Source organism: Taudactylus pleione, unplaced genomic scaffold (assembly GCF_031769625.1).
Source record: "Taudactylus pleione unplaced genomic scaffold, aTauple2 ptg000129l, whole genome shotgun sequence".
NCBI lineage: Eukaryota > Metazoa > Chordata > Amphibia > Anura > Myobatrachidae > Taudactylus > Taudactylus pleione.
In genome coordinates this window covers 5,259,336-5,275,448 of record NW_028284531.1, presented here as the reverse complement: position 1 = coordinate 5,275,448, position 16,113 = coordinate 5,259,336, and the positions used below count along the sequence as shown (strand labels likewise).

Here is a 16,113-nt window from a genome sequence, read left to right as displayed (position 1 = left end):
CTACAATTGGTATAATTCCGCATACTGTAGCAGCAGATCAGATGTTTTTTAGCTGGTGACATTATTACTCAATGTATAATTAACAACATATCTTAACTGCTCTTTCTTTATAGAGACATAAGTGTATTTAATTTATGTTATTACTTATTATAGTAAATAGTTTTGAATCACTGAGCTTGGAATGCATGCCCCTAATTAATAAGTCTGCTTGGTTTAACTATTCAGGCTGTAACACAGGCTGTAAAGGTACAGGCTGATTTTCAATACTGTATTTGATTGGGAGACGGGAGAAGATTGTGCAGAGTTTACTTTAAGTGGAATTGCCAAGATATGTGTAGTGTTTGTTTTGCTAGCAAGTACAGGAATCTCCCCGAGCTCCCTGGGCTCTTACAAAGATCCTTATATATCTTCACCCAATTCCTTCCTTGTGTCTTCATAAATATGACATGTTCCACATTCCCTAAACAGGACAATGTGCAAAATATCAATTTCACAGGCTGCTCGAGCTCTGTGGGAAAATAGTATGCATGCATGAAAGTACAAAGGATCAGCATGGGGCAGCTTAATTAACTTAGATTGAAGATTATTTTAATTAACTCTCTTTTGCCTGACTATCTATTACTTTTTTATCACACACAATCGTAATCTACTAAGGGTGTGCATGAACAAGGAAATAACCAGCTAATGCAGAGGTTCCCAAACTTGGTCCTCAATGCACCCTAACAGTCCAGGTTTTCCATGCTTTACCACAGTCACCCATGTATATTCTCAGCCAATTTGATTTAACCACCTGTGCTAAACCATGGCTATCTCTAAAACCTGAACTGTTGGGGTGCTTTGAGGACCGCGTTTGAGAACCTCTGAGCTAATGGAAGACTAGGAATATATTTCTGTCTCAACTTTTGCTTGTTGTTTTGAAGTGTTTACACACCTGTTTGGTTTAGTATAGCTTCTTGTAGATGTCTCTTGGGTCATGTAGAGCAGTGATATCTGTGACTTGGCACTCAGTCGGACTACTAGTACCAGAGTGGAGTATCAGCCAGCAAGAGCTAGGGACCTACAAATTGCCTATGCTTGATGTAGAGCAAAAAAACACTGAAGTTGAACAGAGGGGCATAGAAATATATGTACACAGTTGTCATAATATATAACATTAACTCTATTGAGCCTAGTTTACTTAATAAACTATTTGCAGAAACCCCTAATCAGTTGGGTCATTCACATGACTAGTGTAGAGAATCATATCATATTTTGTTGGTGAGAAGAACTTTTTTTCACTTGCACATCAACAAACATTTCCCCAGTGCTCTCCTGTCCGATTGGATTACTCTCTGGCCTCTATTGCTGGATAAAGCAAGTAATTGGGTAAAGGGATGGATTCTATTGGTTCCAGTGACTCCTTATCCGCTTGTGCATATAGTTGCATCTTGCATGCTGCCCAGTTTGTTTTCTTGTTTTCACTGAAAGTGCTGGCTACTACGGTATGTAAAACCCGTGGACATAAGGGATGTCTGGTGACAGCCCTGATCCCCCACTGAACAACCACTTCCTGCTCACATAAGCCGTCACAAAAAGCATTAGCAATGGTTTAAAAACTGGACGATGACAGCTTTGGATCAGCTTGACACTTGCGCCAAGAAAAAAAAATACTAATTCCCAAAATGCCACTGTACAAATGGACCTTTTCAATGTATTTTGCCTTTCCCTGCAGTACGTGCCAAACGTAGCTATTTAGTTCTTCCTGAAATATTGGTTTCCTGTTTTTGAGTGTTTATTTTAATCATTTTGGCGCAGTGCTGTATTTTCCTTGCAGCAATTAATTAACACATAGCAGTGAACCTAAAATAGTGTATGAACTGTTCTTTCTATGAAAGGATTAATTAAAAATGTGCTTGTTATGATTATACACATTTGTACAGTTCAATAACTGGAAGAGATGATAACCCTGAATCTCCTGGGGGGAACAAACACTTTGCAGTGTAAATAACTTGTTTGCATATAGAAGGGTGCAACAGGGATCTTTACCTTGATTGTTACATGCAGCTTACAGTATGTGTGATTGGCATTCTTCCAGTGGGACATTTAGAGGGGAAATAGCATAATTGGATCCATTAATGGCTTGTGTCGTAAGCATCATACTGTACCACTGCACTGGCCCTCTTAGTCTTGGAAACCTAAAGTCCCTATACTCTCTCCACCTACTTTATGGCTCCACGTGTTGACCCTGAGACCAATAAAACCTTCTCATGTTCTCAGCCATGGAAGATGGATAAAACATGAATAGTTTTCGTATTACGTGTTCTCATTCTAGAAGAGCTCCAGCAATCTGCAAATGAGAATTATTGTTATTGGTTGTAGTATGTCCCTTATAACACCAGCTGGTGTGTTAATGGTAAGTTTAAACAGCACTCAAAATACTGCAAATAATGGGATTGACCACTGCTATCCACTATAGGGACAGATATGGAGCCAGTCAGCTTTTGTTATGAAAACTGTTATGAACTTCTTGCAGTCATCATCCTAACCCTTTTGTTTTCTGTATATTCCCACAGATATCAATGAATGTGAGATCGGTGCCCACAACTGTGATAGACATGCCATGTGTACCAACACCCCAGGAAGCTTTAAATGTAGCTGTAAGCCTGGATGGGTAGGAAATGGCGTCAAGTGCACAGGTGCAGTATACTCACAGTCTTACTAATTTCTTCTCTGTTGTGTTTTATAATGTTCTGTACAATATATTGACTGTGTAACTAAAATTATGAGGTGGTTTTAGCCATAAAATGTCAATTAAGTCTTCACCACAAATTTATTGTCCAAGGAAAGAAAAAACACAGAACCTGCTAAATATCTGTTAATCCAACTAGACCATTGGCGGCTCTCCGGATTGCTTCCAGTAGAGTATTAGTACTCCAATAGTTTTGAAGCAGAAAACAGGAACAAACAAACAGTAATAAGGTGCTTCAGTGTATAAGTGCCCCTGTGCCTTGCTTCCATGTGGATGTCAACTGCGAAAATATTTAAAACCTGTTTGCACTCCACTAATTGTGATTAAACAGAGGATTTATAATTTAGGGTTTAGGAAATTGAGCTTCGTGAGCTACAGATCTCCAATGGCAAATTTACATTTCCAGTGATATAAATGAGAACAATGCAGATTGCCCAGCATTTGTATAGATGTACATAGATAGCTAGTAGAAGCAAGCAGAAGGATGCACTTACTGCCTGGTAAAGCACGCTTATATGTAATGTTTCCCCCGTGTGGTGGATGGGATCAGGCTTATGGGGTCTATTTAGTAAACATAATAATTGCATTTCTGCATCCTACAAGCTGGAGAGTGCGATATTTACGTTGCCTCCATATTTCAGTGCAGTGAAAAGTCACTGATCACTGATTTCTCTGACTTTTCAGCTGTCACAAAGGATCATGCAACCCCCTTAGTGTGTAATGGGGGCTATCAGCAGACAAATTTATATACAGACTTTTTTCAAGCAAACATAATGCCATCTCTTGATGGCGTTATACATACTTTCCCCGACCTACATGCTATCGATGGCTGGGACTCCGGCACTTGATTTATAGGCTCCTCCCCACAGCTTGCCGGGCAGTCTCTCTACTTCACTGAGCAGATGTATGATCTGGCGGATGCGCATTGAACAGCATTCAGGTGTCAAATAAATATGGCGGAACACGTATTGACAAAAGCAGTGATTACAATTTTTTACTAAATAGACTCCTATATCTAGGGAACCATTTAAAGCTTATTATTAACAAAAACAGTACTAGACTCTCATGTACTCCAGTGTTCCTCCAAAACTGCTTGCAAGTAGAAAGCAGTGATGAGACGATTTGTAATGTTACTGTTTTATTATTTATTATGCCCAATGTTTTACTGTAAGTCTGATGGGTCACATCCACTAGGCGATATTAATGAGCGATTGCACGATTATGACATCGACATCGTAATCGTGCAATCGCTCATTAGTCATGCACAAATCGTGCACTATAATGTCAGAAATGACCACTGATGCGCGCTCCTGCTGGTCGTTTCTGACATCAATCATTGCCCGAACATGCCAGTCAATCTGCCGTTGATGACAGATTGGCCATGTTCAGGGATGATGGAGGGTGCCTACACTGAACGGCTAATCGTTCAGTGTAGGCACTGCAGGGGATGTGGAACGACGGTATGATTACAATGTCGTAATCGTACTGTCTTTCCCTAGTCGGCATGTGGATGTGCGGCTTAAGATTAGGTGAATGGCTGGTAACCAGTGGAATGGAGGTTAGAAAACAAACTAACCAACAAACAATAGTATTTGTAATAGCACAAATTAAAATGTTAAGGTTATTAACTCACAAAATGTGTATGGTCATGGCAACACTTGTTCCTTACGTTTTCCCTTATTGGCTGAATTATAAAGTTAGTCTGATGTAAATAAGATCTCCAGTTTGAAGTATTTTTTATTTTATTTAGATATCGATGAATGTTCAAATGGGACACATTCATGTAATGTTAATGCGAATTGCAAGAACACCTTGGGATCATATCGATGTTTATGCAAGGAAGGATTTTCAGGAGATGGATTCGTTTGCACAGGTAAGCAGGTATCTAAACTTGATTTGAGAATACTGATTAATTCTATTTTTATTGTTGTTAGAAATCATTTGATAACTGCTCTATGGTGGGAAAGAACCAGCTTTTAGGCTGATCATTAATGTTGTTACCTATCCTATTAGAGTATAATCTCCATTTTTATAGCCGTTGCTGTTTTCATGATGAGGCCCAAAAAAGATTAGTGGAGAGATTAAAATGTTGGTTCGGTAGATGGATTGTGTATCTTTACTGCCAACAAATAACTCATCCCCTGTTAGAATGGAGCCACAGCTTTAATTACAGCAACAGGGAGAGATATTTCAGTTTTCATTATGTTCTGTGCAATAAAAGCCGAGCCAAAGCACTCGAAATATTAATCATGTCTATAGCCCTAAAAGGGAAGCGAAAACTGGTTCAATAAAGCTGTCTGCTGTTTTGTACAGATATTGATGAGTGCACAGAGAATTTGAACCTATGCGGAAATGGTCAGTGTCTCAACGCCGCTGGAGGATACCGCTGTGACTGCGACATGGGATTCTTACCGGGCACTGATGGAAAAACATGTGAAGGTAGGATCTGTTACAATGTATATTATAAGGACAGCAATATAATAAAGTGCACGTGCTTATGCTAAAGAACACCATGTCTATCATTGGTCCTGATTTTCTTGAAACAGTCCCAATGCCCAATAGGCAAAAGAGTCCAGGACTAAGTGTGGCCCTGGTGTAATGGGGGCCTGGCTGGATGAAACTTTGGCTAGTCAAAGCAGAGGTGTGGTTAGTGGCCTAGCTATAGGTGCCTGGACAGGGCTGGCTCCAGGGGTAACCACGCCCTGTGCAGGATGGGTATTATTCGCCACCTAGATCCACACGGTGAAAACAGGGCGTGGCATAATTACCATATGCCATGCCACTAAATTATCTTATTTGGCACGCCTCTCGTGTAACATCAGACTGGGGCGAGCCCAGCACTCCGTCACTAGCTGGGCTTCCCCCAGCCCTCTCCCTGCACTGAATGGATGCCACGTGCATGCGCGCAGCATCCATTCAGCTACTCCAGGGTCCGGCATCCCGGTACCCAACCTTCTGCAGGACACTTCGGCCCACGGGTGGAACAATGGGGCAGTGCCAAAAAGTGGGACTGTCCCACTGAAATTGGGATTTTGGGAGGGGTACGCCCTCTATGGGGTGGTGCCCCTGTTCGACTGCACTGATCAAACATTCCTCAAGCGGGCCCTTTTTAAAGGGCAGGGAGTACCCAATCCAGTGTATAATGATGCCTTAGTCTGGACAATGGAAGCAGGATTCTACAGAGACCCTATAGCACATCGATCCTCTGCATTTCAAAGAGATCCCCCCATTATAGACATATAACCCTCATATTGCAAGCAGGCACCTTCTTACTGCAGAGACAACAATAGATTTCCCTCCATGTACTGTTATCTGGAAATGCTTATAGCCCTGAATGGGCGCTGAAACTCCTTCCATGTTGAGATTTCAGGCATAAGTGGTTGCTCTGTACAGTACACTAACCTTTCTACCCTACCTGACAGATGTCAGGGTCAGGGAGAGGATTTGGATACAAGGTGAGGCATACAGCAGAAGTGCAAGATAGTGGGTCTGTCACCTCCCCTTTTTCACAGATAAGTAGGTGGGGTCAATATCTGTGGTGTCTTGTCTTCTTGGACCCGGATGCAGTTGGCTCTGCTGTGATCCTATATATGCTACACCACATGACAGGGCCGTAACTAGGGTAGTGCGACCTGTACCATGGCACAGGGCACCGCAGGGCAGGGGGCACTGTTTGGGTCTGTCAATTTTCCTGTTTATTATCATTCTCACTTGTAGCTTCCTCTTCTTTTATCCCCAGCATATCCTGGCTGCCCCAGGATTGCCCCTATATCTTCCCTGGCCCTTCCCCATGAAGCTATGGCCCTTTTTCAGGTGCACTATCTAATGTCCCTATTTAAAAAATGGGGTGGGGGCGCCAATGCTGTCTCTGGCACAGGGCACCAAAAAGTCTAGTTACGGCTCTGCCACATGGTTCTGGACTGAATCAGCAGTGTTGGACATTTCAGTTGTGGTCTGAAGTTGGGGCAGTACAGTTTATTTATTTATTTAACAACTGACAAGTTTATCTTATAGCCTAGTAGTTCTAATATATAAAGTTCTGTAGATTTGGGATTTCTATAATGATTATGTTTTATCTCTAGATATTGATGAATGCGCTCTTCCCAACATCTGTGTTTATGGCACTTGCAAAAATCTCCCTGGTCTCTTCAGATGTGACTGTGACTCAGGATATGAATTGGATAGAACTGGCGGTAACTGCACAGGTAAGAACAAAGTGATATCTGAATTCCTGAGACACAATGCTGCTCCATTCCTGTGTATTAAAGTCAGATCTACAGTATTATACAAAAGGATTCCTTATAATGTGAAAACATTGTCTTATTGCAGTTCAGCATTCAGAATAGATCAGCTCTGTGAAGCAAAAATCTTCCTCCATTTGGAACTCTGCGTGGTTACTGAATGAAGTTTAACCAGCTGAGATTTCCTAGTGGACCAAATGGCAATATGGTCATTTAGCAAAGATTGCAGAAATCCACTTCCATAACTATCCGGCAAAATAACTACAATAAAGCAAAAATTGAGCAAACACTGTTTATGACTAACTTTGGCTACCATATGTGTAGCAGTTTATATAGCGCCTATTTATTACGCAGAGAATATTTAAACATTCACATCAGCCCTGCCCCAGTGCAGCTTAGAATCTATATTTCCTATCACACGGACACACACACACTTGGGTCAATTTTCATGGAAGCCAGTTAGTCGCCCAGTATATGTTTGGAGTTGGGAGAAAATTGGAGCATCCGGAAGAAGCAAACACAGACACAGTTTAGGTTCAGTATTTTACATGTTTTAGGTTGAATAGTGAAAAATCTAGCTAGCCAACTAGATGTGATCAACAGCTTCCATTTTTTTTCTTTTTAGATGTGGATGAATGTGCTGATCCAACAACATGTATTAGTGGAACATGTGAGAATGCCCCTGGCAGTTACCAGTGTGAATGCCCACCGGACTTCCAGCTCAACCCTACGCGAGTTGGATGTGTTGGTATGATCTTTTGAATATATGGTAGTCGCACAATGTAAAATGTAAAGACTTCAGATTACATATACTTGTTACACACATTAAGCAATTATCCACAACCTTCATTGCCTGAAACTCACAGAAGAATAGATCTGTACAATCATATGTCTTCAGCAGAGCTCTGTGGCGTTCTGTTGGAGAGATATTGGGGTGTTTAGACCTCCAGCTTCAGTTGTGACATAACTCTCTCCACCCTAGTTATATATTAAAACGATTGATTGTTTTTTCTTACTAAATTAAACCTGTAAATAGACAGATTAATAACTTTACACCATATAATTTTATGTAGCTCTCACAGGCAATAAATAGTCATTTTCTTGAATTTGCATTTTTATCAGATAATTATTATAATAAAAATCACTTTCTTTTTTAAAAAGATACTCGGTCTGGCAACTGTTACCTGGATATAAAGTCGCGAGGAGATAATGGAGACCAGTCCTGTAGTAATGAGATTGGTGTAAGTGTGTCCAAGGCTTCATGCTGTTGCACACTTGGTAAAGGTTGGGGAACACCGTGTGAACTTTGCCCTCCTGCAAATTCCAGTAAGTATGTTTGTAATGTAGTGATACACAGTACATGTGTGATTGGCATGTTCCTTGTCATGCTCCAACTACCTATACAATTATCTGCTTGTTTTGGACTCCCCCTTGTATTTTGCTCTCTGCGTATTTATTACAAAACTTTTTCCAATGACAGCCAATATCTCGACCCTGTAAAGATAGTAAATAATTGACCATAGTAATAACAAACATATGTATTGTTTGCAAATGTTGTGTCCATGTTTATATGCTTTCTAATTTCAAATACATTGAGTTACGTGTGTCCAATGATGCTATCTGTGAGGTGGTTCTGGTTCTATCCTGTAATGACAGGGATCTGCTAAAGCTGAGTACACACTAAACGATATGAGTATCCAGCTATGCGACGGCGTACCACCCACAGACAGGCCGACATATCGGGTGGCCAGTACACACTAGATATCCGGTGCACGACCGCCCGATATGTCTGACTCAGCCGCATCCCGCTGCATGGGGTCTTTAGCCGCATCATCAAGTTGGGCTGCATGTAGGGCCGACCTGACTATGCGGCTGACGATCCCATGGGAGCACGCCCTGCACAACATAGTGCGTACACACTTGACGATATGAACGATTTGTCATTCCGATGTGTCAAATCGGGCAAATCGTTCAAAAAATCGTCTAGTGTGTACGCACTACATGGTGCTGTGAACACTCCTGTGGGGTCGTCAGCCACATCGTCTCACAAACCAAGGAAATCCTTCAGCTTCATGCACTACTTGTAACTAAAGTTACTATCCTGTGTACACAACAAACTTTTTATAGCGACATCTTAATACTACTATAGTATAAGAACAATGCCATAAGGAAAACTGTTTGTGCAAGATGAGTAATACGGACTTATTTTACAGGTGATTACAAGATTTTGTGTCCTGGAGGAGAAGGTTTCAGACCAAATCCTATCACTGTTATTTTAGAAGGTAAACAATATACTACTTTTTCATAAAAAGTTAACAAAAGTTCCATAGATATGATAGTAAATAAATGGTAGAATTAGGGCAGGGGCTGCCAGACTTTTGGACTCTGTGATCTACTTTTAAAGCTAAAAACTTTTTGTGATCTACCGAGCCTGAAAAAGGGGGTGTGGTATGCAAAAAGGAGACATGACCTTTCAGCAAGGATTGTGGGGTCTGTCCTGCCGAAATCACACATAGTATCCCCAATTCAAATTACGCAACACAGCAGCACAATCTTATTCACATTACACCACATAGTAGTGTCCCTCATTCACGTTACAATAATTAGTACTGCCCCTTATACACAATGTCCACAGTAGTGCCGCTTATACAAGGACCACTGTAGCAGTGTCGCTTATGTAATGCGGAAAGGGGGGCCCTAGACTGCACACCCTGAAAATATACGTAACGGGAGGTGCTACCTGTGGAGACTATTGTTGCAAACATACAAATAAAGATTTACAGATGCACAACTCCAACATTACTCATTATGTATAATACATATTGCAATAGCATTTTGCAAATAATAAGAGGTTTTGGCATAATCATGGCCATGGTTATGGGCCCACCCACCGCGCCCAGGTAACCTCTGAGGATTGGTCCCTAACCTACTGGGGTTGAAATCCAGAGCGCAGGACACCCCCAAACCAGCCCAGCTGAGCCACCCCAGGGCATCACTCCAATAAGGAAAGGTGAAGTGTAAAAAAGTAGGTTAGATAAGAGCAGCAGCTGCTGCATGTAGGGAGGTGAGAAATAAAGATGTGAAAATAATACATATATATCAAACAAACAATGAAAGTGCTAAAAGTGAAAGAAAGGAAAAATGTGTATATAATGCGATGCCCTGAAGCAGCCCAACCAAATCAATCCAGGGGACCCACGCCCCAAAAATCAACCCTTAGCTGCACTGCAGTATAAACATTTTTAGGACTTACCTAGATTGTGCCTCTTGTTAAAGTGCAGTCAAAATGCCAGATCCCTGCTTAAAACCAATTAGGGACAGGTGGGAAGGGGTGCTAGCCTAGATTGAAGGCGTCTCATACCTTCAAGTGTGCATAAAAACACACTAAATAGAATATGTGGAAAGGGGGGCCCTAGACTGCACACCCTGAAAATATACGTAATGGGAGGTGCTACCTGTGGAGACTATTGTTGCAAACATACAAAAAAAGATTTACAGATGCACAACTCCAACATTACTCATTATGTATAATACATTTTGCAATAGCATTTTGCAAATAATAAGAGGTTTTGGCATAATCATGGCCATGGTTATGGGCCCACCCACCGCGCCCAGGTAACCTCTAAGGGTGGGTCCCTAACCTACTGGGGTTGAAATCCAGAGCGCAGGACACCCCCAAACCAGCCCAGCTGAGCCACCCCAGGGCATCACTCCAGTAAGGAAAGGTGAAGTGTAAAAAAGTAGGATAGATAAGAGCAGCAGCTGCTGCATGTAGGGAGGTGAGAAATAAAGATGTGAAAATAATACATATATATCAAACAAACAATGAAAGTGCTAAAAGTGAAAGAAAGGAAAAATGTGTATATAATGCGATGCCCTGAAGCAGCTTATGTAATGCCCCCAGTAGTAGTACCATTATGCAATGCCCCCTGTAGTTGTGCCCATTTTGCAGTGCCCCCTGTAGTTGTGCCCATTTTGCAATGCCCCCTGTAGTTGTGCCCATTATGCAATGCTCCCCTGTAGTTGTGCCCATTATGCAATGCCCCCAGTAATTGTGTCCCTTATGCAATTCTTCCTGTAGTTGTGCCCATTATACAGTTCTGCCTGTAGTAGAGACCGTTATGCAATGCCCCCTGTAGTTGTGTCCCTTATGCAATGCCCCCTATAGTTGTGCCCATTATGCAATGCCCCCAGTAGTTGTGCCCCTTATGCAGTTTCCCCTGTAGTTGTGCCCCTTACTCAATGCCCTCTGTAGTTGTGCCCATTATGCAATGCCCCCAGTAGTTGTGCCCCTTATGCAATTCCCCTGTAGTTGTGCCCATTATGCAGTGCCACCAGTAGTAGTGCCCCTTATGCAATGCCCCCTGTAGCTGTGCCCAGTATGCAATGCCCCCTGTAGTCATGCCCCCTAAAGTAGTGCTAGCTCCCCCTCTCAGTGCAGAACAGCCTGCCCACACCTCTGTGAAGAAACTTACCTGTCTTCATGCTGGCACCGCTCCACGCTGTCAGGGCTCCCAAGTCCCGCCGTCGCTGCTGCTGCCTGGTGGATCTAACTGGATCCAGCAGAAGCGCAGGCTCTTCACATCGCGGGTGACATTATGATGTCACCTACGCACTGCATCACTCGAAACGCTGGCCTATGAAGTGATCAGAGGCTTCTTTAGCCTCTGATCGCTTCAGAGGCCAGCGTCCCCAGTTGCTGTGATTAAGTTGGTCGCGATCTACTGACCTTTTCGCCGTGTCTGAATTAGGGAAACACACTTAAGGACATTTATTAATTTGCACTAATTATTTAAAAATATTTGAGTATTATCATTTTATAAAATTTGGTTTATAAAACCATTTAAAAAAATTTATTTTTAAGAAACAAACCCACTCTATCATTAAACTAAAATGATACTGTAACAAATAAATGTTAAGGTTGTTTAACCAGCGCATAGCAAAAAATATAAAATGTTTTGTCACAAAGCTATAAAGTACAGTACAGTATAGATCAGCAACACATAACTTTTTTTTAGAAACTACTGTACATAGCTTTTCAACCAGATGGATTCTGAAGATGTTTCCATAACCCCTGTACTTTGTTTTCTAGATATCGATGAATGTTTGGAGTTGCCAGGTTTATGCCAAGGTGGAAAGTGCATAAACACCTTTGGTAGCTTCCAGTGTCGTTGTCCACCTGGCTTTTACCTTAATGAAGACACTCGTGTTTGTGATGGTATGTAGTATAGGCTTTGTGTTGTGCTTGGTTCACTGTCCAAGGATATTTCTGGAAAATGCTCAAGCAATTAATTTTCAAGTTTGTGAATTATTCCTCAACTAATTCTAATGTCCCGCTTACTGCTAGATCTGCCATAACAAACTTCAGGCCCATCTTCTTACATTGGGGATCATCTTTGGGTCTTGGGTTTGTCTCCTTGGAAGGTTTGGTACTTTGCAATGTTATTGCTACTTACTCTTGTGTTTGTTCCTAATTCCGTAGAATAATGCTTCTTCACCTTGATTTAGTTAAAGCATTGTAACTGGGTCGGCTCGGCACTATAACTTCATAAAAGATGGTAAATGTTTAAAGTTATAATACCAAACCGATTACAATGCTTTAACTAACCTTAGTACAGTGCTTCACATTACACTGCAGACAATGTCATTCCCCACACTGTGAATGTCGGCATATTAACTACCTCCCTTCAAGACAGTTCTACTGGTTATGTAATATGTCTTATACATATGTACATATCATTTTTATTTAAGATATCGATGAATGTAAGCAGCCTGGAATATGTGGACCTGGAACCTGTTACAATACTGTGGGAAATTACACATGTATATGCCCGCCTGACTACATGCAAGTAAACGGAGGAAACAATTGTATGGGTAAGCTGCAGTAAATAGAATTATCTATTAGAAAGAATAGACATAGGGCCTGATTGAGCAATACATACTACTGCACTGCTGAACACAGATTCCCGTTGGTTGGGAATCTGCGCAGGCGCCTGACCCGTTCTGCACATGTGCAGAACAGGTCTGTGATCCCGTACACAGACTGGCAGCAGACTGTCATTGATTTACAGTCTGCTGCTGTTGGAGGGTGGGGAGGGGGCGGCGACAGCCTCCGTTTCCTGAAACTGAGGCATGTCGCCACCGTTGTGGGGGAGGGAAGGAGCCAGGATCTCCATCGGCTGATGGAGATTTCCTGGCCTCTTTCTCTCATCTGCGGTGGCCAGCTTACGTGACCCCATGGGTCACTTAGCTCTCCTATGTTCCTGCAGATTATCCGATACTGCGTTGTACAATGCAGCTCAGATAAGTAATGCATGCAGGAGGCATGTACTCAAGCAGCTTTGCAATTCTGTCCTAAGCTGAATCAGGTCCACAGAATGAAATATAGCCCGTTAAGTACAACTATTTTGTTCACCCCATCGCCTTCTGACTGTAGTTCAGCTACAGAAGACTTCATTTACATTAGCTTTCACAGATTTGCTGAAATAACAGATCACAGTTTACCAGATTTATAAACGGTTATGAACATGCATGCAAACAATGTGTCACACTATGAGGATAAATACAGACAGGCTTTATTAGGGTTACATTTCCCATCCAGTATTCAGCATTCACACATTCACTGCAATACAATTGGCAAAAGGAACAATTTCATTATGCACTATACAATGTTCTATTGCCTTTTTAAGTGCAGTTCAGTTTTATATTGTTTCATTTGTGAAAATGTTTTATTCTTTTGACAGGTCTTTTTACTTGTTATAACTGTAGACAAATTAATGGTCACTTGAATGACAAAGTGGGCATTGGATTATTTAACTGGGAAACATGAAGTGATTTATCTATACTTTATATGTAGACATGAGAAGGAGCCTGTGCTTCAGGAACTATTATACAGACAATCAAACTTGTGATGGAGAATTGCTTTACAACATGACGAAAAAAATGTGCTGCTGCTCATACAATATTGGACGTGCATGGAATAGGCCCTGCGAGGAATGTCCCTTACCGACTACTGGTGAGTGCAAGCAACTTTTTGTTACATTTTTAATATTATATATAGCTCAAACAAGTATGTAGGCACTATTATTATTATCAGGGGTGTTAAATACAGTGGACCCAGAATTTTCATGTCATTTCTGTAATTTAGATGTATTTATTTATTGTTTTAATCACGATTTTCTTTGCAGATGACTTCTCTGCCCTGTGTGGAAGTGTTCGACCCGGCTTTGTCATTGACATTTACACAGGACTGCCAGTTGGTAGGTTTAATATTTGCTGGGTATATTGTGTAATGTTTAGATCACATTACTGGAGGTAAAATAACACTGTCTTCATTTCTCCTCAGATATTGATGAATGCAGAGAAATCCCCGGGGTTTGTGAAAATGGCATTTGTATAAACATGGTGGGGAGCTTCCGATGTGAATGCCCAATGGGATTTGTCTACAATGACAAGTTATTGCTCTGTGAAGGTAATGAGGCATAAATTTTTTTATTTTTTTTCAAACAGAACAGCAAGAAGTCTCTTCAAAAATGGCTGACAAGAAACACTGCCAGATCCTTGACATGTGAATAAATTTTGAAGACACAGCTTTTGCACCAATCTCAAACATCATAAATATATCTTCTTTCTTCTCTAAAGAGGCAGCTTTGCAAGGAATATGTTATTAAACAAGTTGTCATTCTAAGGTCTCTGTTACAAGCAGCTTAGAAAATACATTGTTAAAATAAAAATGGCATACTTTATATTATGTATTTGACTGGAAGAATTAGGGGTCTATTCATCATCACTTAATTGTCACAAAAGCAGGTGAAAAAGCACATTTTCACCTGCAATTGTGACAATTAAGTATTCGGGCCATTCATTAAGAAGGTAAAGCAGGAGATATCACAGATATCTCCTACTTACCTTCTTTTTGCTGAATGGCCCACTGTCCCCATACACTAGTATGAGGGCAGAATTCATCAAGCTCCGAAAATCTTATATTTTCGGAGCTTGACTGCGGGGGCATTCGCCATCTTCAGATGGCAAATACCCCCGCTTGGGGTTCGCAACCCGCTCTTACCTATGGGAAGGAGGTCCGGGTTGCGAGAAGGGATCCTTTCGGATCCCTCCGCCCCTGTCCGGCTCCTTCCGCCGGACTTCGGGGATCGTGTGCGCATGCGTGACCTGTAGGTCGCGCAAGCGCACTGCCGTCGGAGCAGTGAAAAGATTCACTGCTCTGCAAAGGAGCAGTGTAGCCGCTCGCAGGGGCAGCTGATTTCACATCAGCTGCCACCGCGCCAGAGCAATGCTGAATTGCTCCGGTGGCCGCGGCGAATTAGAATGTTAATTATCGGGGTCCATTCGGACCCCCTATAATTAACATCATGAATAGGCCCCTTAATCTTTACAAACATACTAGTGGTGCATATAACACTATGCTGAAAAGATACAGTTCAGCATTTGAACCTAGAATTATTTTTCTAAGTCTTGATAAGTATTGGCCAAAATATTATATTGATAGCAGCTTCCATGATTCAGTGGGCGGATAAAGAGTGCATACTGTCCAGGCGAGTTTGTCAGTGCAGAACATGACGGGTACTGGAAGGTACAGTCCATAGTCAGCACAGTGTTTTTCAGCAAAGCCTTCCAGCGTCTTACCTAGTTCCAGTACATCAACAACCATTTAGCTATAAAATCTGAATGTAAAACTGAAAGGTCCCATGCTGTAAATAAACTGGTAGCACATTTGCCAATATGTAAACACAGCAGAGGCTTACAGGGGTTAATAGAGCCATTCATAATGTTTCTGTACAGACAGAGAGGCACTCACATTGGAAGGTAGGGGGAAAATGCTGTAACTATAAAAGCAAACAGGACTCCAAAGGTAGATAAACAGGATATTTATCCCACAGAAGCGTTTCATGCAGTCAAATACAGAACATATTAGAACTTCACTCCACAGCAGCAACTATGGGTCAAGGTCTTTTATCCTGGCCGGGTGCCTGACTATGAATTCGGATTATTGCAGTTTAGCAGTTCTTTTTCCTAACTATCTGTACATAGGAGGCATGATTCTATAACTATGCTGATACAATTGCTGTATCAATATATCTGTGTCATGGGTTGTGGGATATTTTTCTTGGGGGCAGGATAAAATTC

The 16,113-nt window shown here is 41.6% G+C and overlaps 1 protein-coding gene across 2 annotated transcripts in view; it reads left to right on the top strand.

The window, feature by feature from the left end:
* Window positions 1-16,113, top strand: part of FBN1 (fibrillin 1) — a 291,935-nt gene that overhangs the window by 238,509 nt on the left and 37,313 nt on the right. For both annotated transcript variants that reach the window (XM_088472976.1, XM_088472975.1), the window contains exons 32-43: window positions 2,553-2,675; window positions 4,479-4,601; window positions 5,042-5,167; window positions 6,811-6,933; window positions 7,595-7,717; window positions 8,131-8,295; window positions 9,183-9,251; window positions 12,062-12,187; window positions 12,721-12,843; window positions 13,826-13,984; window positions 14,157-14,228; window positions 14,315-14,440. In XM_088472976.1, the coding sequence (XP_088329102.1) occupies window positions 2,553-2,675; window positions 4,479-4,601; window positions 5,042-5,167; window positions 6,811-6,933; window positions 7,595-7,717; window positions 8,131-8,295; window positions 9,183-9,251; window positions 12,062-12,187; window positions 12,721-12,843; window positions 13,826-13,984; window positions 14,157-14,228; window positions 14,315-14,440 (1,458 nt within the window). The remainder of the gene's footprint in view (window positions 1-2,552; window positions 2,676-4,478; window positions 4,602-5,041; window positions 5,168-6,810; window positions 6,934-7,594; window positions 7,718-8,130; window positions 8,296-9,182; window positions 9,252-12,061; window positions 12,188-12,720; window positions 12,844-13,825; window positions 13,985-14,156; window positions 14,229-14,314; window positions 14,441-16,113) is intronic.